The sequence below is a fragment of the Salvelinus sp. IW2-2015 genome, linkage group LG11, assembly GCF_002910315.2.
Source record: "Salvelinus sp. IW2-2015 linkage group LG11, ASM291031v2, whole genome shotgun sequence".
Lineage (NCBI taxonomy): Eukaryota > Metazoa > Chordata > Actinopteri > Salmoniformes > Salmonidae > Salvelinus > Salvelinus sp. IW2-2015.
Window position 1 is genome coordinate 507,855 of NC_036851.1, and position 24,922 is coordinate 532,776.

The 24,922-nt window shown below is 42.9% G+C and overlaps 1 protein-coding gene across 6 annotated transcripts in view; it reads right to left on the bottom strand.

Annotated features, from left to right (window-relative positions):
* The window catches only part of LOC111969627 (chromodomain-helicase-DNA-binding protein 6-like), an 83,871-nt gene that overhangs the window by 36,178 nt on the left and 22,771 nt on the right, over window positions 1-24,922 (bottom strand). For all 6 annotated transcript variants that reach the window (XR_011480539.1, XM_023995767.1, XM_023995768.1 and 3 more), the window contains 7 exons: window positions 17,435-17,500; window positions 17,278-17,336; window positions 16,033-16,150; window positions 15,633-15,719; window positions 15,337-15,471; window positions 14,932-15,053; window positions 10,409-10,652 (listed from right to left, as the gene is read on the bottom strand). Coding sequence is in view for 5 of the 6 variants with exons in the window: in XM_023995767.1 (XP_023851535.1) it covers window positions 10,409-10,652; window positions 14,932-15,053; window positions 15,337-15,471; window positions 15,633-15,719; window positions 16,033-16,150; window positions 17,278-17,336; window positions 17,435-17,500 (831 nt within the window). In the remaining variant the exon portion in view is untranslated. The remainder of the gene's footprint in view (window positions 1-10,408; window positions 10,653-14,931; window positions 15,054-15,336; window positions 15,472-15,632; window positions 15,720-16,032; window positions 16,151-17,277; window positions 17,337-17,434; window positions 17,501-24,922) is intronic.

Consider the following 24,922-nt stretch of genomic DNA (forward strand, 5'->3'; position numbering starts at 1 on the left):
AGCAATTATTTAAAACACTGCTTTAAAACCGATGAATGCCATGAATTTGCCCTCCAGGAAGGCAGACGCAAGAACAGTTCTGGCCCTAAATAAGTGAAATCGTACCATGGTAAAATCAAGACAATTGCAGTGGCAACACATTGCGGTCCTCCCTGATCAAATGCATAATATTCGTCATTCCGATGTGCATTCCATAATGCCAGGCGTTCTTCTGTGAAGTTGTTCCATCTTGTAACGCTAGAAGACAATAAATCAAACCTGCAATTGTGTTTGCTGCCACACGACACTCTGTGTCCCCTTCACCACAGCAAAACATTCAGGTAAGATTTCTTCGGGCCTGAGCTGGAAGTGGGTCACGGTTCATTGCTCATCTATTAAAGTCGGAACGGTCGGAACTAAACACCTACCAAAAAACAAATAACGATGAACATGCTTTGTTTTTCTAAAACAAGAAGTCATTGCTTCATTTCATTTTTGTGACCTGCGTCTTTTAACCAATGTATGTTAAAATAAATAATTTAGATACAGTAGTAAAAACAGAAAAACAGAAATAGTTCTACAACTGAACATCAAGAATCAACTAAATGCAACAAAAGAATCAACAAAAAAATTGTTTTTACAAGGATTACAAGTAGAAATGAAGCACACAAATAAGGAGAAGAATTGAAGTATGAGTGTTTAAATGATAATAAATGACTCGAAGTTAATGAATATATGTTTTTAGGAGTGATCAATGCTCAAATCAAGCACAATCATTAGGTGAGAATTTTGCGGTTGCCCCTTTAAGGGACGGGCCATTACCGTGGTAACTTGGGCACTCGCTGGTCTATGATGAAGAAAATCTCCAACTGTGATGTCTTCCTAGCAGCAGACAGTTGCAGCAAACTCAAACGAACATTGAAAAACAACCTAGCATGTGAATAAAATTATATAACTGGCTAAGAAACACAAGGACAAAGTCCCACTATAATTGCTTTTATTATTTGACCAGCGGCGACCCATCATTCAGGGCACACCTGTTTAGCTAAAACATGTAAAAAAATATATAGATTTTTTTTTTTAAATATACAAATAGCTTGTTTTCCATGTTATTCTGGCATTAATTCGTGTCACATATGTTTGCAAATAATGTAGGAAAAATATAATCCTTAATAATCAAATAAAATTTTATTTGTCACATACACATGGTTAGCAGATGTTAATGCGAGTGTAGCGAAATGCTTGTGCTTCTAGTTCTCGGACCATGCAGTAATAACCAACAAGTAATCTAACCTAACAATTCCACAACTACTACCTTATACACACAAGTGTAAAGGGATAAAGAATATGTACATAAAGATATATGAATGAGTGATGGTACGGAACGGCATAGGCAAGATGCAGTAGATGGTATAGTGTACAGTCTATACATATGAGATGAGTAATGTAGGGTATGTAAACATAAAGTGGCATAGTTAAAGTGACTAGTGATACGTGTTACATAAGTGGCAAGATGCAGTGGATGATATACAGTACAGTATATACATATACATATGAGATGAGTAATGTAGGGTATGTAAACATTATATTAAGTGGCATTGTTTAAAGTGCTAGTGATACATTTTTACATAATTTCCATCAATTCCCATTTTTAAAGTGGCTGGAGTTGAGTCAGTATGTTGGCAGCGGCCACTAAATGTTAGTGGTGGCTGTTTAACAGTCTGATGCCCTTGAGATAGAAGCTGTTTTTCAGTCTCTCGGTCCCTGCTTTGATGCCCCTGTACTGACCTTGCCTTCTGGATGATAGCGGGGTGAACAGGCAGTGGCTCGGGTGGTTGTTGTCCTTGATGATCTTTATGGCCTTCCTGTGACATCGGATGGTGTAGGTGTCCTGGAGGGCAGGTAGTTTGCCCCCGGTGATGCGTTGTGCAGACCTCACTACCCTCTGGAGAGCCTTACGGTTGTGGGCGGAGCAGTTGCCGTACCAGGCGGTGATACAGCCCGACAGGATGCTCTCGATTGTGCATCTGTAGAAGTTTGTGAGTGCTTTTGGTGACAAGCCGAATTTCTTCAGCTCCTGAGCTTGAAGAGCTCTGCTGCGCCTCCTTCACAACGCTGTCTGTGTGGGTGGACCAATTCAGTTTGTCCGTGATGTGTACACCGAGGAACTTAAAACTTTCCACCTTCTCCACTACTGTCCCGTCGATGTGGATAGGGGGGTGCTCCCTCTACTGTTTCCTGAAGTCCACAATCATCCCTTGTTTTGTTGACGTTGAGTGTGAGATTATTTTCCTGACACCACACTCCGAGGGCCCTCACCTCCTCCCTGTAGGCCGTCTCGTCGTTGTTGGTAATCAAGCCTACCACTGTAGTGTCGTCCGCAAACTTAATGATTGAGTTGGAGGCGTGCATGGCCACGCAGTCGTGGGTGAACAGGGGGGGGCTCAGAACGCACACTTGTGGGGCCCAGTGTTGAGGATCAGCGGGGGAGATGTTGTTACCTACCCTCACCACCTGGGGGCGGCCCGTCAGGAAGTCCAGGACCCAGTTGCACAGGGCGGGGTCGAGACCCAGGGTCTCGAGCTTGATGACGAGTTTGGAGGGTACTATGGTGTTAAATGCTGAGCTGTAGTCGATGAACAGCATTCTCACATAGGTATTCCTCTTTGTCCAGATGGGTTAGGGCAGTGTGCAGTGTGGTTGCGATTGCGTCGTCTGTGGACCTATTGGGTCTCAAAGCACTTCATGATGACGGAAGTGAGTGCTACGGGGCGGTAGTCGTTTAGCTCATTTTACCTTAGCTTTCTTGGGAACAGGAACAATGGTGGCCCTCTTGAAGCATGTGGGAACAGCAGACTGGGATAAGGATTGATTGAATATGTCCTTAAACACACCAGCCAGCTGGTCTGCGCATGCTTGAGGACGCGGCTGGGAATGCCGTCTGGGCCTGCAGCCTTGCGAGGGTTAACACGTTTAAATGTTTTACTCACCTCGGCTGACGTGAAGGAGAGCCCGCAGGTTTTGGTAGCGGGCCGTGTCAGTGGCGCTGTATTGTCCTCAAAGCGAGCAAAAAAGTTATTTAGTCTGTCTGGGAGCAAGACATACTGGTCCCGCGACGGGGCTGGTTTTCTTTTTGTAATCCGTGATTGACTGTAGACCCTGCCACATACCTCTTGTGTCTGAGCGGTTGAATTGCGACTCTACTTTGTCTCTATACTGGGACTTAGCTTGTTTGATTGCCTTGCGGAGGGAATAGCTACACTGTTTGTATTCGGTCATGTTTCCGGTCACCTTGCCCTGGTTAAAAGCAGTGGATCGCGCTTTCAGTTTCACGCGAACGCTGCCATCAATCCACGGTTTCTGGTTTGGGAATGTTTTAATCGTTGCTGTGGGTACGACATCGTCAATGCACTTTCTAATGAACTCGCTCACCGAATCAGCGTATTCGTCAATGTTGTTGTTGGACGCAATGCGGAACATATCCCAATCCACGTGATCGAAGCAGTCTTGAGCGTGGAATCAGATTGGTCGGACCAGCGTTGAACAGATCTGAGCGCGGGAGCTTGCTGTTTTAGTTTCTGTTTGTAGGCTGGAAGCAACAAAATGGAGTCGTGGCCAGCTTTTCCGAAAGGAGGGCGGGGGAGGCCTTAATATGCGTCGCGGAAGTTAGTATAACAATGATCCAAGGTTTTACCACCAGCCCTGGTAGCACAATCGATATGCTGATAGAATTTAGGGAGTTTTGTTTTCAGATTAGCCTGTTGAAATCCCCAGCTACGATGAATGCAGCCTCAGGGTGTGTGGTTTCCAGTTTACAAAGAGTCAGATAAAGTTCGTTCAGGGCCATCGATGTGTCTGCTTGGGGGGGATATATACGGCTGTGATTATAATCGAAGAGAATTCCCTTGGTAGATAATGCGGTCGGCATTTGATTGTGAGGAATTCTAAATCTGGTGAACAGAATGACTTGAGTTCCTGTATGTTGTTATGATCACACACGTCTTGTTGATCATAAGGCATACACCCGCCCCTCTTCTTACCAGAAAGATGTTTGTTTCTGTCGGCGCGCTGCGTGAAGAAACAGCTGGCTGCACCGACTCCGTTAGCGTCTCTTGAGTGAGCCATGTTTCCGTGAAGCAAAGAACGTTACAATCCCTGATGTCTCTCTGGAATGTTACCCTTGCTCGGATTTCATCAACCTTTATGTCAAGAGACTGGACATTGGCGAGTAGTATGCTAGGAGTGGAGCGCGATGTGCCCGTCTCCGAAGCCTGACCAGGAGACCGTTCGTTTGCCCCTTTTTCGGCGTCGTTGTTTAGGGTCACCGGCTGGGATCAGATCCATTGTATTGGGTGGAAGCAAAACACAGGATCCTCTTCGGGAGAGTCATATTCCTGGTTGTAACGATGGTGAAGTTTGCGTGTCTTATATTCAGTAGTTCCTCCCGACTGTATGTAATGAAACCTAAGATTACCTGGGGTACCAATGTAAGGAATAACACATAAAAAAACTAAATACTGCATAGTTCCCTAGGAACGCGAAGCGAGGCGGCCATCTCGGTCGGCGCCGGAAGTAATAATGAAGCCACATACAAACATCGTCTCTTTGAGTAAGGCAGCTCCAAAAAGCAGGTGTTTCAGCCGAGCTCAGTGCTTCTGTCACTCATTGGGACACTACATCACTGTAGAATCTATAGGGAGAGCTAAGCAGTTCAAGGCCCTTTGGGTGCTGCCATAGATTTACAGTAGAAATGCCCGTCCAAGAAGGCTCAAGGTCATTGGCCACAGATAAAATGACGTCAAATCATGTTATATCTACCGTAGCTTTGATTGTACTGAGCATGTCAACATCATACTTTCAAAATCTTAGCTAGCTAGACAAGCAGCCATCATCACAAATCATTAGGGTTGGAAAGGGTTGGAAATTTTCCATGGAAAGTTAAGCCCGGGAATTTTGCTTAAATTCATCCAAAAAAGTTAGCAAATAACAGTGGAGCACCCCCTTATCCACACCGAAGGGACAGTAGTGGAGAAGGTGGAATGTTTTAAGTTCCTGGGCGTACACATCACAGACAAGTTGAAATCGTCCACCCACACAGACAGTGTGGTGAAGAAGGCGCAACAGGAGGCTGAAGAAATTTGGCTTGTCACCCAAAACACTGACAAACCTTTACAGATGCACAATCAAGAGAATCCTGTCAGGCTGTATCACAGCCTGATACGGCAACTGCAACGCAAGGCTCTCTAGAGGGTGGTGCGGTCTGCACAACGCATCACCGGGGGCAAACTACCTGCCCTCCATTACACCTAGAGATTGAGAAACAGCTTCTATCTCAAGGCCATCAGACTGCTAAACAGCAATCACTAACTCAGAGGCTGCGGCCTACATTGAGACCGAAATCACTGGACACTAATACATGGATCACTAGTCACTTTAAACAATGCCACTCTAAATAAAGGTCTACATATCTTACATTACTCATATCACATATGAGACCCAATCACTGGACACTTTAATAAATGGATCACTAGTGACTTTAAACAATGCCACTTTAATAATGTTTACATATCTTACATTACTCATATCAATCACATGTATATCCTGTATTTTATACCATCTACTGCACCTTGCTTATGCCGCTCAGCCATCGCTCATCCATATACTTATATGTACATATTCTCATTCACCCCTTTAGATTTATGTGTATTATGTCGTTGTTGGGAATTGTTAGATTACTTGTTAGATATTACTGCACTGTTGGAACTAGAAGCACAAGCATTTTGCTACACTCGCATTAACATCTGCTAACCATGTGTATGTGACAAATAAAACTTGATTTGAACCTTTTTGTGGGATACACATAAGGCAATTATAGGTCTTGTGGTATATTTTGGTTAAACTATCCCTAATTCAGTGGAATTGCAACCCTCTGCATGCACAGTGCATTCTTCCATCACATGTGCAGTGCACTCTTCCATCACATGTACAGCTGATTCTCAAGATATTGCACACTAATGAGATGCTATTGAGCCTACACTACTACACGGTCCGAGCCAAGGACTACATGCTTTCTGGTAAGTTTTGATTATAATACTGGGTGGGGTGAATATATTTTATATGACATGCATGATTTTTGTTAACTAGTAAATAGTAGCCTACAGCAAAGTGTGTTTAAAATCATTCTAATTTGTTAATTTCTGCTAGTTCGTTTTTGCTACCATGTGGGTTTTAGCTTGATTGAGCCTGCTAACTGAGGAGTGGTAATTCACCTGTTTCCATACATGTTTCATTTTAAAACATTTATATTACAAAGGAGTTGCTTAATCTAACTGCTTAACTATTTATCTGTACATGGAACTGTATTTGGGTAAAAAAAAAAGATGTATTCTAATCTTTATAGGAAAATGCCATCTGATGTGTGGAGACATTTCACTCCAGCTAATGTAGAAGGAAAAGCTGTGTACATTTGCAAATACTGTGCGAAATCATATGTGAAGAATACAACAAAGATGCTGAATCTGGCCAAGTGCATAAAGTTCCCTCAGCGCTCACAACGAGCAACCTGACAAAAGTTCCTCTACTTCTATCTGAGGTGAAAATTATGAATCAGACACCTTATCGATAGCAACAGCTCATGGTCCTCCTGGAATCAGAAGGTATTTTGACTCAATGGAGGAACGTAGTCAGAGAAATGCTGATGAATGTCTTGCTCGAGCTGTGTATGCAACTGGTTCACCTCTGATGCTCACAGGCAATGTGTATTGGAAGAGATTTCTGAATGTTCTTCACCAGGCATACACCCCTCCAACTAGACATGCTTTATCTACTAATTTGCTGGATGCAGAGTTCAACAAAGTTCAAGTGAAGGTCAAGTAAATCATAGAGAAAGCAGACTATTGCAATCATCTCTGATGGGTGGTCGAATGTTCATGGGCAAGGAAAAATTAACTACATCATCTCCAACCCTCAACCAGTATTCTACAAGAGCACAGACACGGGACAGACACACCAGTCTCTACATTGATGACTGCCTTCAGCTCATCTGCAATGACCTTGGACCACAGAAGGTATTTGCACTGCTGACAGACAATGCTGCGAACATGACGACTGCTTGGTCTAAAAGTGGAGGAGCCCTACCCTCACATCACACTCATTGGCTGTGCTGCTCATGCATTGAATCTGCTCCTCAAGGACATCATGGCACTGAAAACAATGGATACAATCTACAAGAGAGCCAAGGAAATGGTTAGGTATGTGAAAGGTCATGAAGGTATAGCAGCAAAGTGAGAAGAATAAGAGCATCACATTGAATCTGCCCAGCAACACCCATTGGGGTGGTGTTGTCATCATGTTTGACAGTCTCCTGGAGGGAAAGGAGTCTCTCCAAGAAACGGCCATATCAGTGTCTGCCGATATGGACAGCCCCATCAAGAGGATCCTCCTGGATGATGTATTTTGGGTGAGTGGTAAGCAGCCTGAAACCTATAGCAGTAGCCATTGCACAGATTGAGGGAGACAATACCATCCTGTCTGATTTTCAGACTCTGCTTGCAGATGTAAGAGAAGAAATTGTTAGATTACTTGTTAGATATTATTGCAGTCGGAACTAAAAATACAAGCATTTCGCTACACTCGCATCAACATCTGCTAACCATGTGTATGTGACCAATAAAATTAGATTTGAAATCTGTACTGCCCTGCCTCCTTCACTGTTGCTCCAAGCAGGGGAAACAGCAGTTCTGAAATACATCAAAAAGTGTGAAGACTTCTGCGTGAAGCCCATACTGGCAAGAGCAACCCGTCTGGTTCAGAGATCAACAAGGCCTATGGTGTCATCAATACCGTGTCTCGCCACCTTTGCCTGGATGAGGGCAAGGTTCTCGGCAGTCTGGCGAAGTACACTTCCAAGCAAGGGCTTTGGGATGGAGATGCAATATGGCAGTCGTGCCAACATATCTCATCAGCCACCTGGTGGAAGGGACTTTGTGGATCTGAGGCTCTTTCCCCGGTTGCCTCCATCATCCACCAAATCCCACCAACATCACCCGCCTCAGAGCTCAACTGGTCCTTGTTTGGGAACACACACACACCAAAGCATGCAACAGGCTGACCAATACAAGGGTTGAAAAATTGGTGGCCATCCGGGCACATTTGAGCCTGACAATCCTCAACGAGGTCGGAAAGTGACAGTGAAGATGAGGCCTCAAAGGCTGATGTTCAAGAGGTGGACATTGAGGTGGTCCAGGGAGAAGACATGGAAGCCTGAGAGAAAGACAACCTAAACCTTAGTTTCTAGACTATCATTTTACAGATAGATAGATGTATGTTGAAAATGTTTTTGGGAGATGTGATGGATCATTGGGGATCATTCAATATACCCTTTTGTTGTTCAGTGAAATCATCCCATGTGAAGAGTCAACTCATTTAAAGTTCAATTCGTAACTAAATAGTTGATTTTATTTCTATTGGAAGGATTTATAATTTGCAATTATGTCTACTTATGATAAGGTAAAACGTTTATGTCTCCATATGATATGGTAAACATATCCAATGCAACAAAAATCTACATTTAAAAGGTATTAATATTAATTGCATATATTCCCGTTAATTCCCATATATTCCCACGGAAAGTTTCCACTTCTGAATAATCCCCAAAATGTGCAACCCTACAATTCATGTCGACAATCTACTAGAAAATTCTTTTCAATCCTTGTCATATGAAGAGAAATTATAGATCAAACGTGTTCGTCGGCCATTGGAAATGAACATTACACAACAAGACGAATGAGTGGTATGGAAGGAATCAGTTACTAACTGCGAGAGTTACAAAGCAATCAATATTTGACTTCCCCTGACTGCTATTCGGTAGAGGGTGTGTGGCCCAAGTCTGGGTTTCAACCCCTAGTCGATTTCCGCAGCCCCACGGGAATCTACTTAGCATAATAAAAAAATCCACATAAAAATCAGTCAGTTTAAGCTAGAGATATGTATTTTTTCTTGCATTGGATGCTTCTCAATCTACCGCATCAGCCAATGCCGCACTTGCGCATCTGCGGTGAAAGGTGGCAGAGCTAGGAGCGGTGTTTGTCAGACCATGAGACATCCCGAAATCCGGTCTTCTCACAAACTTCTTTAGTGTCTGAACATTGGCCCACAAACCAAAGATGAGACTCTCATAAACAAGATGGTGTTCTCCGTTTTGTGCTACGACCCCCACAAGCGTCTTGGGACTCGTCTGAAGTCAGTACAGCCAATCTGTAGCGTCAGAACAGTTTGGGCTATACAGTAATATGACACCTCTGCGGAAAGGTAAGTCTTGCACGAACAAGTTGGTTGTTTTGCTCTAGGACGCCCACAAGCCCGAAGGTCCCCGTATCAGTTTAAAAAATGAACGGAAGTACAGCCCATTCGGAAAGTATTCAGACCCCTCGACTTTTCCCACATTTTGTTTAGAGCGTTAGAGCGGTGGACTAGTAACCGAAAGGTTGCCAGATCGAATCCCGGAGCTGACAAAGTAAAAATCTGTCATTCTGCCCCTGAACAAGGAAGTCAACCCACTGTTCCTAGGCTGTCATTGAAAATAAGAATTTGTTCTTAACTGACTTGCCTAGTTAAATAAAGGAAAAATAAAAATTACATTCTAAAATGGATTAAATACATTTTTCCCCCCTCAATCTACACAAAATACCCCTTAATGACGATTCAGACCCTTTGCTATGAGACTCAAAACTGAGCTCAGGTGCCTCCTGTTTCCATTGATCATCCTTGAGATGTTTCTACAACTGGTGTGCCAAGCTTGTAGCGTCATACCCAAGACTCGAGGCAGTAATTGCAGCCAAAGGTGCTTCAACAAAGTACAGAGTAAAGGGTCTGAGTACTTATGTAAATGTGAAATTTATGTTTATTTCTAATACATTTGCATGTTTTATTTTTATTAAATGTTTTTGCTTTGTCATTGTGGGGTAATTGTGGGTAGAACTGATGAGAGGGGGGAAAAAATATTTAAAAAATGGTCCATTCTAGAATAAGGCTGTAACGTAACAAAATGTACAAAAAGTCAAGGGGTATGAATACTTTCCAAAGGCACTGTACATCCAGCAGACAAGCAATGGCTCACCCTTTAGTCTTCTGAAAATTCATACACACACACAGCTTTTGTTTGACCCATAGGGAAAAAAACACATTACATCTGCATATCTTGTGTAGATTCAAACACACGTACACAGTGGTGCAATTTCATACATACACATTCAATGGCTCACCTCAGGAACCTTTGCATTTTAGTATGCATGCACACTGCATCTGCCCAGCATAGTCTCACATCCACACATACCCTCACCCATGCACGCACCATTGTCTCACCTGCTGGGCCTTGTGATACATCTCGCAGCTGCCTACTGTCTCACACACACAGACCATGTTGGCTCACCTGCTGGTCCTTGTGGTACATCTCATACTGGTGGATCATCTGGCGACTGATCTGGCTGCCGTGGTAGACAATGACGTTGATCTCAGTCCAGGTGCGGAACTCCCTCTCCCAGTTGGTGATGGTGGAAAGGGGGGCGATGATGAGGAAGGGTCCCCGCAGGCCCATGGAGAACATCTCAAAGAGGAACGTGATGGACTGGATGGTCTTCCCCAGGCCCATCTCGTCAGCCAGGATGCAGTTCTTCCTATATAGGAAGAGTCGGGAAAACATGGTGATGTCAAACACACAAAAATATTTTCAAAGAATACAAAAAGGGGTGAGGGGTGACAATCAGTGGCCTGCTGAGGGAGAGTAGAGCTAATCTCCGAACCTAGAACCAAATCTCATGTGTGCATGCCAGCCAACTCGGTTTGATTTTGGGGGGCTGAGGTTTTCAAATCTGTACTGAACGGAAGTAACAGTCATGAAGCCTCTGCCAAAGCCAGTCCCAAGCACCTTCTCAAGAAGCCCACCTGTTTACAATCCAGGCTGCACAGAATGACAACATGTCATGGAGGTATCCGATGTTTTGGATGCAACTATTTCACAGGTTAGCAGTGCAAAGTTAATCCACCACCGCACCAGAAGATATCATCCCCCCCATCTCAAACGTGACAGATTAAATGTTAATAGTCTGTCACAAAAGTTCATTTGAACACCTGATCTCCCCCTTTTGATCATGCCTGGTTTCAATGTGATAGTAGTCTATCGAGGATGCTAACTGTCCAAAAATGTATGAAGGGGGCATGGCGTTTTATGACAGAGGAATTTCACCATGTGCTTTTGCAGCATGTGCTATTCACCATGTGTTAACATATGTTTTGGGTCTTTGATTTGAGTGAGTGAGTGTGTAACAATTACAGAAGCATTTGTGTGAACAGTAACCTGTTCAGTAGTATTATAATGTAAGAGTTTGGTAGTATTATAAGAGTTCTAAACTTCAACATTCAAAAAAGTATTTTACACACGTGTCCATTACAAACTACGCAAGAATCGGAATGCGTAATTTGTCGCCGGTACTTGAAAATGTGTAAAAAAAACAGTAAATACATTATGCTCCATACATACGGTATGCTACAACAGAAACGACAACACGATATACAGAAAATATGGCACTTACTTTGATTGGAACTCACATGTCCAATGTTATTATTTGTAGGGAAAACAGCAATCAAGGCAATGTGAGCACCAACCAGAAAAAGGGGGGGGGGAAAGTTTGTGCTAGACTGTGCAAATATCTGCATACTTCATCTGGGGAAACAATAGGGAGGTGCTTGGGCTCTCATTGAAGAGGGATGTTTGTCTGGTTCAGTAAAGCCTCAAACAAATTGTCCGCAAACAGTGAAATGGGCTACATTCTATGTGAATTAATGAGGCGGAACACACACGTTGAAATATAGTCTAGAGATAATTAGCAGGTAGCGTGTGTCTTGATTTGAGGACAGCGCGTGTTAACTGTCCTGTTGCGTAACAATCACATTTTGGAACAGTGAGTGCATTCTGATATCACGCGCATAAAACAATAACTCAGACTGGGGCAACTGTTAGAGCTATTTGGAACTCACACGTGAAAAGGTTAATAAGCACAATGTAGTGAGTAAAGGCCAAATTGGATTTGTACCAAAAACATTGCACGATCGATCATATTTACACCCTACATACCCTGATAGATAAACAAGTCCACAAAAATATACGCTTTATTTATCGACTTCCAAAAAGCATTTGATTCTATTTGGCATAGAGGACTGTTCTACAAATTTATTGAAAGTGGTTTAGGGGGTAAAACATATGACATAATTAAATCAAAGTATACTGGCAATACGTGCAGCATCAAAATTGGCAAGAAAACTAAAGAATTCTTTAACCAGGGGCGGGGCCTTCGACAGGGTTGAGCACCACGCTCTTCGATATTTACATCAAAGAATTGGCCACTATTCTAGAAAAATCCTCAGCCCCTGTGTTTGTCTCCACAATTCAGAGGATAAATGCCTACTCTTTGCAGATAACCTGTGCCTGCTTTCAGCCACAGCACATGGCCTATAGCAGAGCCTGGACCTGCTAGAGCAGTACTGCCAGACCTGGGCCTTGGCAGTAAAATATAGATTTTCCAGAGAAGATCCAGATCTCAGGGAATTAGACCAAAGATCTCATTTGGTACAAATATATAAAGTATTGCACACACTACAATTACTTTGGTATAAAAATAAACTCAACTGGACTCAGAACGCAGGGTATTATACACCTTTAAAAATGAATTAAAATTGAAATACCTATTAAAATTTGGCTAAAACAAATTGAATGCGTCAATAAACCAATTGCACGTTATGGCAGCGAGTTGTGGGGTACACTTGCAAAACAAGATTTCACACAATGGGACAAACACCCCATTTTAACCCTGCATGCAGAGTTCTATAAGATTCTCCTACATGTCCAGAGGAAATTTAGGCCAATATCCACTAGTAATAAAAAAAAATACAGTGATCCACTCATATCATTACCAAGCCCTGCAATGCAAGATCTGAGCAAAGACAAGAGTCCACTCATCCAGCTGGTCCTGGAGTTCACAAACCTGTTCAACGAACACACTGAAGCCTCAGGACCAGGACAGCCAATCAATCAGAATAAACCAAATTACAACAAAGTCAAAACAAAACTACATTACATTACCTATTGGGAAACAAAAGCACAAAGCAAATTGCAGTGCTATCTGGCCCCAATTTGACAGTACACCATGGCAAACTATTTGACCATGGCGACTGATCAAAACCTCACAATTTTGGTGACACATCAAAACAAATTTTATTAGTCACACGCGATGAATACAACAGGTGTAGTAGACCTTACAGCTTACTTACGAGCCCCTAACCAACGATGCAGTTAAAAAATATATATGGATAAGAATAAGAGATAAAAGTAACATGTAATTAAAGAGCAGCAGTAAAATAACAATAGCGAGACTATATACTGGGGGGTACTGATACAAAGTCAATGTGCGACGGCACCGGTTAGTTGAGGTAGTATGTATATGTAGGAAGAATTATTAAAGTGACTATGCATAGATTGCAACAGAGAGTAGCAGTGGTGTAAAGAGGGGGAGGGGCCAATGCAAATAGTCTGGGCAGCCATTTGACTAGATGTTCAGGCGTCTTTTGGCTAGAAGCTGTTTAGAAGCCTCTTGGACCTAGACTTGGCGCACCGGTACAGCTTGCCGTGCGGTAGTAGAGAGAACAGTCTGTGACTAGGGTGGCTGGAGTCTGACAATTTTTAGGGCCTTCCTCTGACCCCGCCTGGTATAGAGGTCCTGGATGGCAGGAAGCTTGGCCCCAGTGATGTACAGGGCCGTTCGCACTACCCTCTGTAGTGCCTTGCGGTCGGAGGCCGAGCAGTTGCCATACCAGAAAGTGATGCAACCAGACAGGAAGCTCTCGAAGGTACAGCTGTAGAACCTTTTGAGGATCTGAGGACCCATGCCAAATCCTGAGGGGGAATAGGTTTGGTTGTGCCCTATTCACAACTGTCTTGGTGTGCTTGGACCATGTTAGTTTGTTGGTTGATGTAGACACCAATGAACTTGAAGCTCTCAACCTGCTCCACTGGAGCCCCGTCGATGACAATGGGGGCGGGCTCGGTCCTCTTTTTCCGGTAGTCCACAATCTCCTTTGTCTTGATCACGTTGAGCGAGAGGTTGTTGTCTTGGCACCACACGGCCAGGTCTCTGACCTCCCTATAGGCGGTCTCGTCGTTGATCAGGCCTACCACTGTTGTGTCATCTGCAAACGTAACGATGGTGTTGGAGTCGTGCCTGGCCGTGCAGTCATGAATGAACAGGGAGTACAGGAGGGGACTGAGCACACATCCCTGAGGGGCCCCTGTGTTGAGGATCAGCGTGGCGGATGTGTTGTTACCTACTCTTACCACCTGGGGGAGGCCCATCAGGAAGTCAGTCAGTTGCAGAGGGAGGTGTTTAGTCCCAGGGTCCTTATAGATTGCATCTGTGGATCTGTTGGGGACGGTATGCAAATTGGAGTGGGTCTAGGGTTTCTGGGATGATGGTGTTGTGAGCCATGAGCAACCTTTCAAAGCACTTCATGGCTAGATGTGAGTGCTACGGGTCGGTAGTCATGAAGCAGGTTACCTTAGTGTTCTTGGCTAAAACATGTTGGTATTACAGACTCGGACAGGGAGAGGTTGAAAATGTCAGTGAAGACACTTGCCAGTTGGTCAGCGCATGCTCGCAGTACACGTCCTGGGAATCCATCTGGCCCTGCGGCCTTGTGAATGTTGACCTGTTTAAAGGTCTTAATCACATCGGCTGCGGAGAGTGTGATCACAGTCTTCCAGAACAGCTGGTGTGCTCATGCATGTTTCAGATTGTTTATCTACGAGAAGTGTTTAGTGGTGGATTACTACCTGAGCAGTAAGTCTACTATTCATGGGGGGAACTATGTATAGATTTGGGGGAGGAGGAGTGGCAGGTTTCCTACCTGTTGTACCAGTTGAAGAGCAGCCAGTTCATGCCCTCCAGCTGGTACTCTCTCAGCTGGTTCCCGTTTCGATAGTCTTTGGATTTGTCCAGCTTCCCCCACTTGTCTGGCTGAGGTCTTTCCTACTCAGAGTGCGCACACACACACACACACACACACGGATTGGCAATGTCAAATAACAGCATCACACACACATTGAGGTCGACTGGACGGGTAAACGTACTGCCCACGCCCACAAATGCACAGAATACCTGACCAACTCTCATAATCACACAGACACATCAAAAGCTATTCTTCAAAAACAGAACACCCAATTCAGACACATTGCCGATTGTTCATTTCATTTTTAAACAAAGGAACAAATGTTGTAAATTACAGGGGAAGGAGTTACTCTTTCCCACTCACCACAAATTTCAATTCAGGGATTCTCTTGATCTCCTCAAACTCCCGAATCTTCACCGGGTCCACATCTTCCTGAAGCTCCCATGTAGCCTCCTCATAGGACAGGGAGCACCACTTCACCAGGTAGTGTGTCACCTCCTGTAAACACACACATGCACGCACAGCGAGACATAGTGACAGTCAATGAGTCAGACACAGAATTAGCCAGTGAGTCAGTCAGATACACTGACTGAAGCACGTGTGTCCGAACACACAAACACCCCTCACTGGTGGTGAGCAACTGGCTTTCCCCGGCTCACCTCTCCTGTCTCTGTGTCTGTCGTGATGGCCACCTCCAGAACTCTATCCACTTCTATGTAGTCAGGGTTAAAGAGGTCTTCATTCGGCTACATGGAGGAGTAGACAATCAATATCATCCTTTTCATGTGATACCTACGCAGCTATGCATGTCATTTTTTATGTCATATGAAACTGTATTGAATGGCTACGCTGGGACAGTTTTTTTAATTTGTATTGGTGTACATTTGTACTTCGCAGAAAACGAAATACATGTTTGCTGATAAATACAGATACTACTACAAATAAAATCCACTGTTGCAGCTTAGCCATACAGTACATTTTCATATGACATAAAAACAAATAATTTGTATATACATAAAATCAGGAAATTATGTCAGAAGAACATAAGAGTAGCCTCACCTCAACGAATATGTGCTTCATTTGGGCATGCTTAGTCCTGAAGCGCTTGATTTTTTGCTGGATGCGAGGGTCCTTCTCCAACTCCTCCAATGTCGCCCATTTACAATGCAGGTAGGAGCTATGAGCAAAAGTGGTAGGATGGTTCAATTAAAATATTCAAGGGGAAAAGGGGTACATTGTCCTTCGACTATGTTGAAATGAGAGTAATTAGGCAAAAGGGTGCAAAAGCAGTTTTGGACACCTACTCATTCGAGGGTTTTTCTTTATTTTTTATATTTTCTACATTGTAGATTAATAGTGAAGACATCACAACTATGAAATAATACACATGGAATCATGTAGTAACCCAAAAAAAGTGTTAAACAAGATTTTTCAAAAGTAGCCACACTTTGCCTTGATGACAGCTTTGCACACTCTTGGCATTCTCTCAACCAGCTTCACGAGGTAGTCACCTGGAGTGCATTTCAATTAACAGGTGTGCCTTGTTAAAAGTTAATTTGTGGAATTTCTTTCCTTATTAATGCGTTTGAGCGTCATTTGTGTTGTGACAAGGTAGGGATGGTATACATAAGATAGCCCTATTTGGTAAAATACCAAGTCCATATCTTCACTATTATTCTACAATGTAGAAAATAGTACAAATCAAGAAAAAACCTGGAATGAGTAGGTGTCCAAACTTTTGACTGTACTGTATACATTTCCTGAACTTTCTTATATCTCTCATATATACACCGTATGACAGACACTTCAAAACATACTTCCTTTAGATTTTTTTTACTATCCGTTTTCCCATGTATGAATGTAATCTTCAATGCGTTTATATACGCTAATTTCAGTAAGGCCAAATTCAACGTTTCATCAAATAATTTGTAGGTCTTTTTTTTTTATACCTACATGGGTCCTACATTTCAAAATCAAATAGAAAAATGATCCACGGAATGACTATCTTAAAACAATCCATATGTTAGCTTAGTAGACCCCCCTGTCCACAGTGTAGACTCTTAGGGGTTAAAAAGCAATCCCACAGTATAAAAACATCAAGTGGCGGATTTAAGAACATAGAAATACATTGAATACAGCTAAACATGAGAAAATGCTCATTTTGAAAGGTGCAGCTAGGAAAACCTTGAGCGCTCTAACATGTGTCATACACCAAAAAAACAGACCGTCTGTCGACAGACCATCTGTTATCAAAGAGACCAATGTTATTGGGGTCTTCCGCCTAGCTACTGTAAGCACACTTACAAATTTCTGTACTTGACATAGAACTCCTCGGACTCCTCAGTTGCATCCTCAGGGGACGCCTCAAAAGAAGAGAAAAAAAAACAACACATCAAATAATCGAAATCCACACACACCTTGTTGCTAGTGTGTGTGTGGTTGTTTATGTCAGGCGGCATACCTCTTTCTTCACAGTTCGAACCGACAGGATCTTCTCAATAACGTTTGCCTCATCTTCAGGGGGCTCCTGCAACAGGGGGGAGAGGGGGCATTACTCACACAAGGTTAAAAAGAAAAATAGTGTGCTTAGGCTTACTGAGGGGGACACTGAACCAGCAAGCAAAGACATCAGGATGCATTACAGCTTTGATTTTGCTCAACAAGTCAGCAACATCTCCTCCTTTATACTGATGACAGACATAGAAAGATGGACAGATATAAACTCTGCAAAAAAAAGAAAAGTCCTCTCACCTGGGTTGATTTTCAGCAAACTTCACATGTGTAAATATTTGTATGAACATAAGAAGATTCAACAACTGAGACAAACTGAACAAGTTCCACAGACATGTGACCAACGGAAAAATGTGTCCTTGAACAAGTACTGCAGTGCATCTCCTCCTTTGCCAGTTCTTGCTGTGAGATGTTACTCCACTCTTCCACCAAGGCACCTGCAAATTCCCAGACATTTCTGGGGGGGGGGGGGGGGCTAGCCCTCACCCTCCGATCCAACAGGTCCCAGATGTGCTCAATGTGATTGAGATCTGGGCTCTTCGCTGGCCATGGCAGAACACTGACATTCCTGTCTTGCAGGAAATAACACAGAACGAGCGGTATGGCTGGTGGCATTGTCATGATGGAGGGTCATGTCAGGATGAGCCTGCAGGAAAGATACCACATGAGGGAGGAGGCTGTCTTCCCTGTAACGCACAGCATTGAGATTGCCTGCAATGACAACAAGCTGAGTCTGATGATGCTATGACAAACCGCCCCAGACCAATACGGACCCTCCACCTCCAAATTGATCCAGAGTACAGGCCTCGGTGTAACGCTCATTCCGTAACTTCTTTGGGGTAGGGGGCAGTATTTTCACATCCGGATGAAAAGCATGCCCAGAGTAAACGGCCTGCTACAAAGCCATAAAAGCTAGAATATGCATATTATTAGTAGATTTGGATAGAAAACACTGACGTTTCTAAAACTGTTTGAATGGTGTCTGAGTATAACAGAACTCATATGGCAGGCAAAAACCTGAAATAAAATCCAACCAGGAAGTGGGAAATCTGAGGTTTGTCGATTTTCAACTCAGCTCCTATTGAAGATAGTGGGATATTGGTAATGTTGCACTTCCTAAGGCTTCCACTAGATGTCAACAGTCTTTAGAACCTTGTCCGATGCTTCTACTGTGAAGAGGGGCCAAATGAAAGGGGATTGAGTAAGGTCTACCATGACCTGAACATGCGCTGACCATGCGTATTCATGTGAGAGCGAGCTCTATTCCATCGCACTTCTGAAGACAAAAGAATTCTTCGGTTGGACCATTATTGAAGAATTATGTTAAAAACATCCTAAAGATTGATTCAATACTTCGTTTGTCATGTTTTTACGGACTGTAATATAAGTTTTTTAACTTTTTGCCCGTACTTTCCGCTGGACTTGAACGCGCGTCGTGAGTTTGGAAAGTGTACTGAACGCTAGAACAACAAGGAAGAATTTGGACATAAATTATGGACATTATCGAACAAAACAAACATTTATTGTGGAACTGGAATTCCTTGGAGTGCATTCTGATGAAGATCAGTAAAGGTAAGTGAATGTTTATAATGTTATTTCTGACTTCTGTTGACTGCACAATATGGCAGCTATATTTGTGTCTTGATTGGGCTCTGAGCGCCGACCTCAGATTATTGCATGGTTTGCTTTTTCCGTAAAGCTTTTTTGAAATCTGACACAGCGGTTGCATTAAGGAGAAGTGCATCTAAAATTCCATGCATAACAGTTGTATCTTTTAGCAATGTTTATTATGAGTATTCCTGTAAATTGATGTGGCTCTATGCAAAATCACCAGATGTTTTGGAACTTCTGAACGTAATGCGCCAATGTAAACTCAGATTTTTGGATATAAATATGAACTTTACCGAACAAAACATACACGTATTGTGTAACATGAAGTCCTATGAGTGTCGTCTGATGAAGATCAAAGGTTAGTGATTCATTTTATCTATATTTCTTCTTTTTGTGAATCCTCTCTTTGGCTGGAAAAATGGCTGTGTTATTCTGTGAATAGGCACTCACCTAACATAATCGTTTGGTTTGCTTTCGTCGTAAAGCCTTTTTGAAATCGGACACTGTGGCTGGATTTACAACAAGTGTATCTTTAAAATGGTGTAAAATACATGTATGTTTGAGGAATTCTAATTATGGGATTTCTGTTGTTTTGAATTTGGCGCCCTGCACTTTCACTGGCTGTTGAAGAGGTGGGACGCTACCGTCCCACGTACCCTAGAGAGGTTAAACGATAAACGTGAATCCGACCATCACCTCTGGTGAGACAAAACCACGACACGTCAGTGAAGAGCACTTTTTGCCAGTCCTGTCTGGTCCAGCGATTGTGGGTTTGTGTCCACAGGTGACGTTGTTGCCGGTGATGTCTGGTGTGGACCTGCACTGATGGAGGGATTGTGCGTTCCTGGTGTAACTCAGGCAGTTGTTGTTGCCATCCTGTACATGTCCCGCAGGTGTGATGTTCGGATGTACCGATCCTGTGCAGGTGTTACACGATCGTCCTCGCAGTGGCAGACCACAACTGTCCGTCCTGTCTCCCTGTAGCGGTCTTAGGCGTCTCACAGTACGGACATTGCAATTTATTGCCCTGGCCACATCTGCAGTCCTCATGTCTCCTTGCAGCATGCCTAAGGCACATTCACGCAGATGAGCAGGGATCTGGGCATCTTCTTTTGGTGTTTTTCAGAGTCAGTAGAAAGGCCTCTTTAGTGTCCTAAGTGTTCATAACTGTGACCTTAATTGCCTACCGTCTGTAAACTGTTAGTGTCTTAATGACCGTTCCACAGGTGCATGTTCATAAACTGTTTATGGTTAATTGAACAAGCATGGGTAACAGTGTTTAAACCCTTCACAACGAAGATCTGTGAAGTTAATTGGATCTTTACGAATGATCTTTGAAAGACAGGGTCCTGAAAAAAGTTGATATACACACACACACAAAAAAAACATATATATATTTTTTTTGTTTTAGTTTTTTTTCCAAAAAGAGTATTTAGTCAGCCACCAATTGTGCAAGTTCTCCCACTTAAAAAGATGAGGCCTGTAATTTTCATCATAGGTACACTTCAACTATGACAGACAAAATGAGAAGGAAAAAAAATCCAGAAATTACATTGTAGGAATTTTAATGAATTTATTTGCAAATTATGGTGGAAAATAAGTATTTGGTCAATAACAAAAGTTTCTCAATACTTTGTTATATACCCTTTGTTGGCAATGACAGAGGTCAAACATCACTGCTCTAGAGGAGATCTGCATGGAGGAATGGGCCAAAATACCAGCAACAGTGTGTGAAAACCTTGTGATGACTTACAGAAAACGTTTGACCTCTGTCATTGCCAACAAAGGGTATATAACAAAGTATTGAGAAACTTTTGTTATTGACCAAATACTTATTTTCCACCATAATTTGCAAATAAATTCATTAAAAATCCTACAATGTGATTTTCTGGAGAAAGTTGAAGTGTACCTATGATGAAAATTACAGGCCTCTCTCATCTTTTTAAGTGGGAGAACTTGCACAATTGGTGGCTGACTAAATACTTTTTTGCCCACTGTGTGTGTGTTTTTATATATATATATAAAAATAAATATACGGGAGGCAGGCAAATACTTGATTGACAAGAGTGAGACATTGAATTGTAATTTATCTTGTTGTTTGCAGGTGCACTATCCATCTGACCCTATGCAGCCAGGTCCCATCTACTTTTTAACTTCTCGCAAGTTTGGCTTATTTGGTGTCTGCTGTGAAGGAATACAACAAGTCAACTACTTGATTGATGAAGGTCTGTCATCCAGCAAAGGCAGCAGCGCAGTCATCAACTACATGCGCCATTTCTTAAGCAACTAGGGAGTTGGGGAAACACGTGTGGACCTGAATTGTGATAACGGCAGTGGCCACTGGTGCGTCGGCCTCATCAAGCAGTACCAGCACTTCAGGTGAATATCATTTTTCATTGCATTGTATGAGGTTATTTTTCTTATCTAAACCTGGGAGGTGAATTGATGTTGTGCAAGGTCGTAATGTCTTCAATTTTTTTTTGTTATTTCCTGTTTTACAGCTTCAATGCTCTGGAGCCTGGTGTTGTCGCCAAGGAGCGTTCAGACTCAGTCGGGACCAGGTTTCAGCTGCTGCGCAGCGATGACATCCTTCCTCCCATAGATGGTCTGCCTGTACAAGCATCACCTGGACTGGACACAGCTAGACAAACTCATATTTTTGAGAAGATCAGAGAGTTTCACGCCAAAGAGGCTATGGACTTCACATGCCCTGCATCAAAATCAAGGGCAGGACAGAAACAGGCTCTCCGAACACAGATTCCCTTGTTCATACGTGGTTCGGACTGACCAGTCATCAGCACTACATGCACTGCCTCTATTCAAATGACTCTCTCTTAACAAACACACACACCATATGTTGCTGCTAGTATTTTTTTATCCTGCTGCTCAGCCACTTCACCCCTGATTGTTTTTTATTTATTCTACCTTTATTTAACTTCTTATGGGCAGGTGGGACAGCGCCCCGCATACAAACACATGAAAAAACATATTTCAACCAGGCAGGTGCGACACGAAAGTCAGAAATAGCAATATAAAAAATGCCTTACCTTTGATGATCTTCTTCTGTTGGCACTCCAAAAGGTTCCAATTACATCACAAATAGTCCTTTTGTTTCATCATGTCCTTTATATCCATAAAAACTCAGTTTAGCTGGCGCGCTTCAGTCAATAATCCACCCAGTTTCCCTCCATCAAAATGCATACAAAATGAAATCCAAACAAGTCAAACAACGTTTATAATCAAACCTTAGGTACCCTAATACGTAAATAAACGATACAATTTAAGACGGAGAATCGTTATTGTCTTTACCGGAGAAAAATACCAAAGAATTCACGCGCTTGGAAACACTACAGCCAAAATGGGAGCCACCTAGAAAAACTACAATTTCTGGCTCATTTTTCCAAAAACCAGCCTGAAACTCTTTCTAAAGACTGTTGACATCGAGTGGAAGCCCTAGGAACTGCAATCCGGGAGGACTTGGCCTTATGATAAAAGTGATAGCCATTGAAAATAGTGGAAGGCTGAAATATTTTTTGGGGGGATGGTTTGTCCTCGGGGTTTCACCTGCCATATCAGTTCTGTTATACTCACAGACAATTTTAACAGTTTTAGAACAGCTTTTCTATCCAAATCTACCAATTATATGCATATCCTAGCTTCTGGGCCTGAGTAACAGGCAGTTTCCTTTGGGCACGCTTTTCGGACGTCAAAATACTGCCCCCTACCCAAGAGAGGTTAACCAGGTAGGCTAGTTGAGAACAAGTTCTCATTTACAACTGCGACCTGGCCAAGAAAGCAAAGCAGTTCGACACATACAACAGAGTTACACATGGAATAAACAAACATACAATATATACTGTATTATTGTCTGTATGTATACAACTACGACGTCTTTCACTATCGTTATTGATAGTGTACATACTGTATATTTTATTTATATTGACACCACATCTGATATTGCTACTATGCAAGTAACCATTTGGCTGTACTGTTTACACCTTCTGTAGAGACCCAATCACTTAGCAAGACTTAACAAAATATTGATACAGTTGAAGTCGGGAAGTTTACATACACTTAGGTTGGAGTCATTAAAACTCGTTTTTCAACCACTCCACGCATTTCTTGTTAACAAACTATAGGTTTTGGCAAGTCGGTTAGGATATCTACTTTGTGCATGACACATGTAATTTTTCCAACAATTGTTTCACTTAAAATTCACTGTATCACAATTCCAGTGGGCCAGAGGTTTACATACACTAAGTTGACTGTGCCTTTAAACAGCTTGGAAAATTCCAGAACATGATGTCATGGCTTTAGAAGCTTCTGACAGGCTAATTGACATCATTTGAGTCAATTGGAGGTGTACATGTGGATGTATTTCAAGGCCTACCTTCAAACCCAGTGCCTCTTTGCTTGACATCATGGGAAATCAAAAGAAATCAGCCAAGACCTCAGAAAAAATAAATTGTAGACTGGTTCATCCTTGGGAGCAATTTCCAAACAACTGAAGGTACCACATTCATCTGTACAAAGAATAGTACGCAAGTACAAACATTATGGGACCAAGCAGTCATCATACTGCTCAGGAAGGGGACGCGTTGTCTTCTAGAGATGAACATACTTTGGTGCAAAAAGTACAAATCAATCCCAGAATAGCAGCAAAGGACCTTGTGAAGATGCTGGAGGAAACAGGTACAAAAGTATCTACACTGCTCAAAAAAATGAAGGGAACACTTAAACAACACAATGTAACTCCAAGTCAATCACACTTCTGTGAAATCAAACTGTCCACTTAGGAAGCAATACTGATTGACAATACATTTCACATGCTGTTGTGCAAATGGAATAGACAAAAGGTGGAAATTATAGGCAATTAGCAAGACACCCCTAAAGGATGGTTCTGCAGGTGGTGACACAGACCACTTCTCAGTTCCTATGCTTCCTGGCTGATGTTTTGTCACTTTTGAATGCTGGCGGTGCTTTCACTCTAGTGGTAGCATGAGACGGGGAGTCTACAACCCACACAAGTGGCTCAGGTAGTGCAGCTCATCCAGGATGGCACATCAATGCGAGCTGTGGCAAGAAGGTTTGCTGTGTCTGTCAGCGTAGTGTCCAGAGCATGGAGGCGCTACCAGGAGACAGGCCAGTACATCAGGAGACGTGGAGGAGGCCGTAGGAGGGCAACAACCCAGCAGCAGGACCGCTACCTCCGCCTTTGTGCAAGGAGGAGCACTGCCAGAGGCCTGCAAAATTACCTCCAGCAGGCCTCAAATGTGCAAATGTGCAAGGTTCTCCCATCTCCACAGAGGAACTCTGGAGCGCAGAGTGACCATCGGGGTCTTGGTCTCCTCCCTGATCAAGGCCCTTCTCCCCCGATTGCTCTGTTTGGCCAGGTGGCCAGCTCTAGGAAGAGTATTAGTGGTTCCACGCTTCTTCCATTTAAGAATGATGGAGGTCAATGTGTTTTTGGGGACAGTCAACGCTGCAGAAATGTTTTGGTACCTTTCCCCAGATCTGTGCCTCGACAATCTTGTCGTCTCGGAGCTCTTTGTACAAGTGCCTCTGACACAGTGCAGCTGGCTTCCGGGTTAAGCGAGCAGGTGTTAAGAAGCACGGTTTGGAGGACATGGGGGTAAAAATGTTTAAAAAATAATAACAGCTGACTGATTTAGTCAGTAGTCATAAACATTCTTGATAGTAGTGGAAATTAACAATCGTCGACCTTGGCTTAGCCGTCAGACTATTACATACTTTGCCAATTCAACGTACCCGGTCCAAAACTTGTGAGAGGACAACTTCTTGCCCCAGGACCTCTGAATATTTCAGA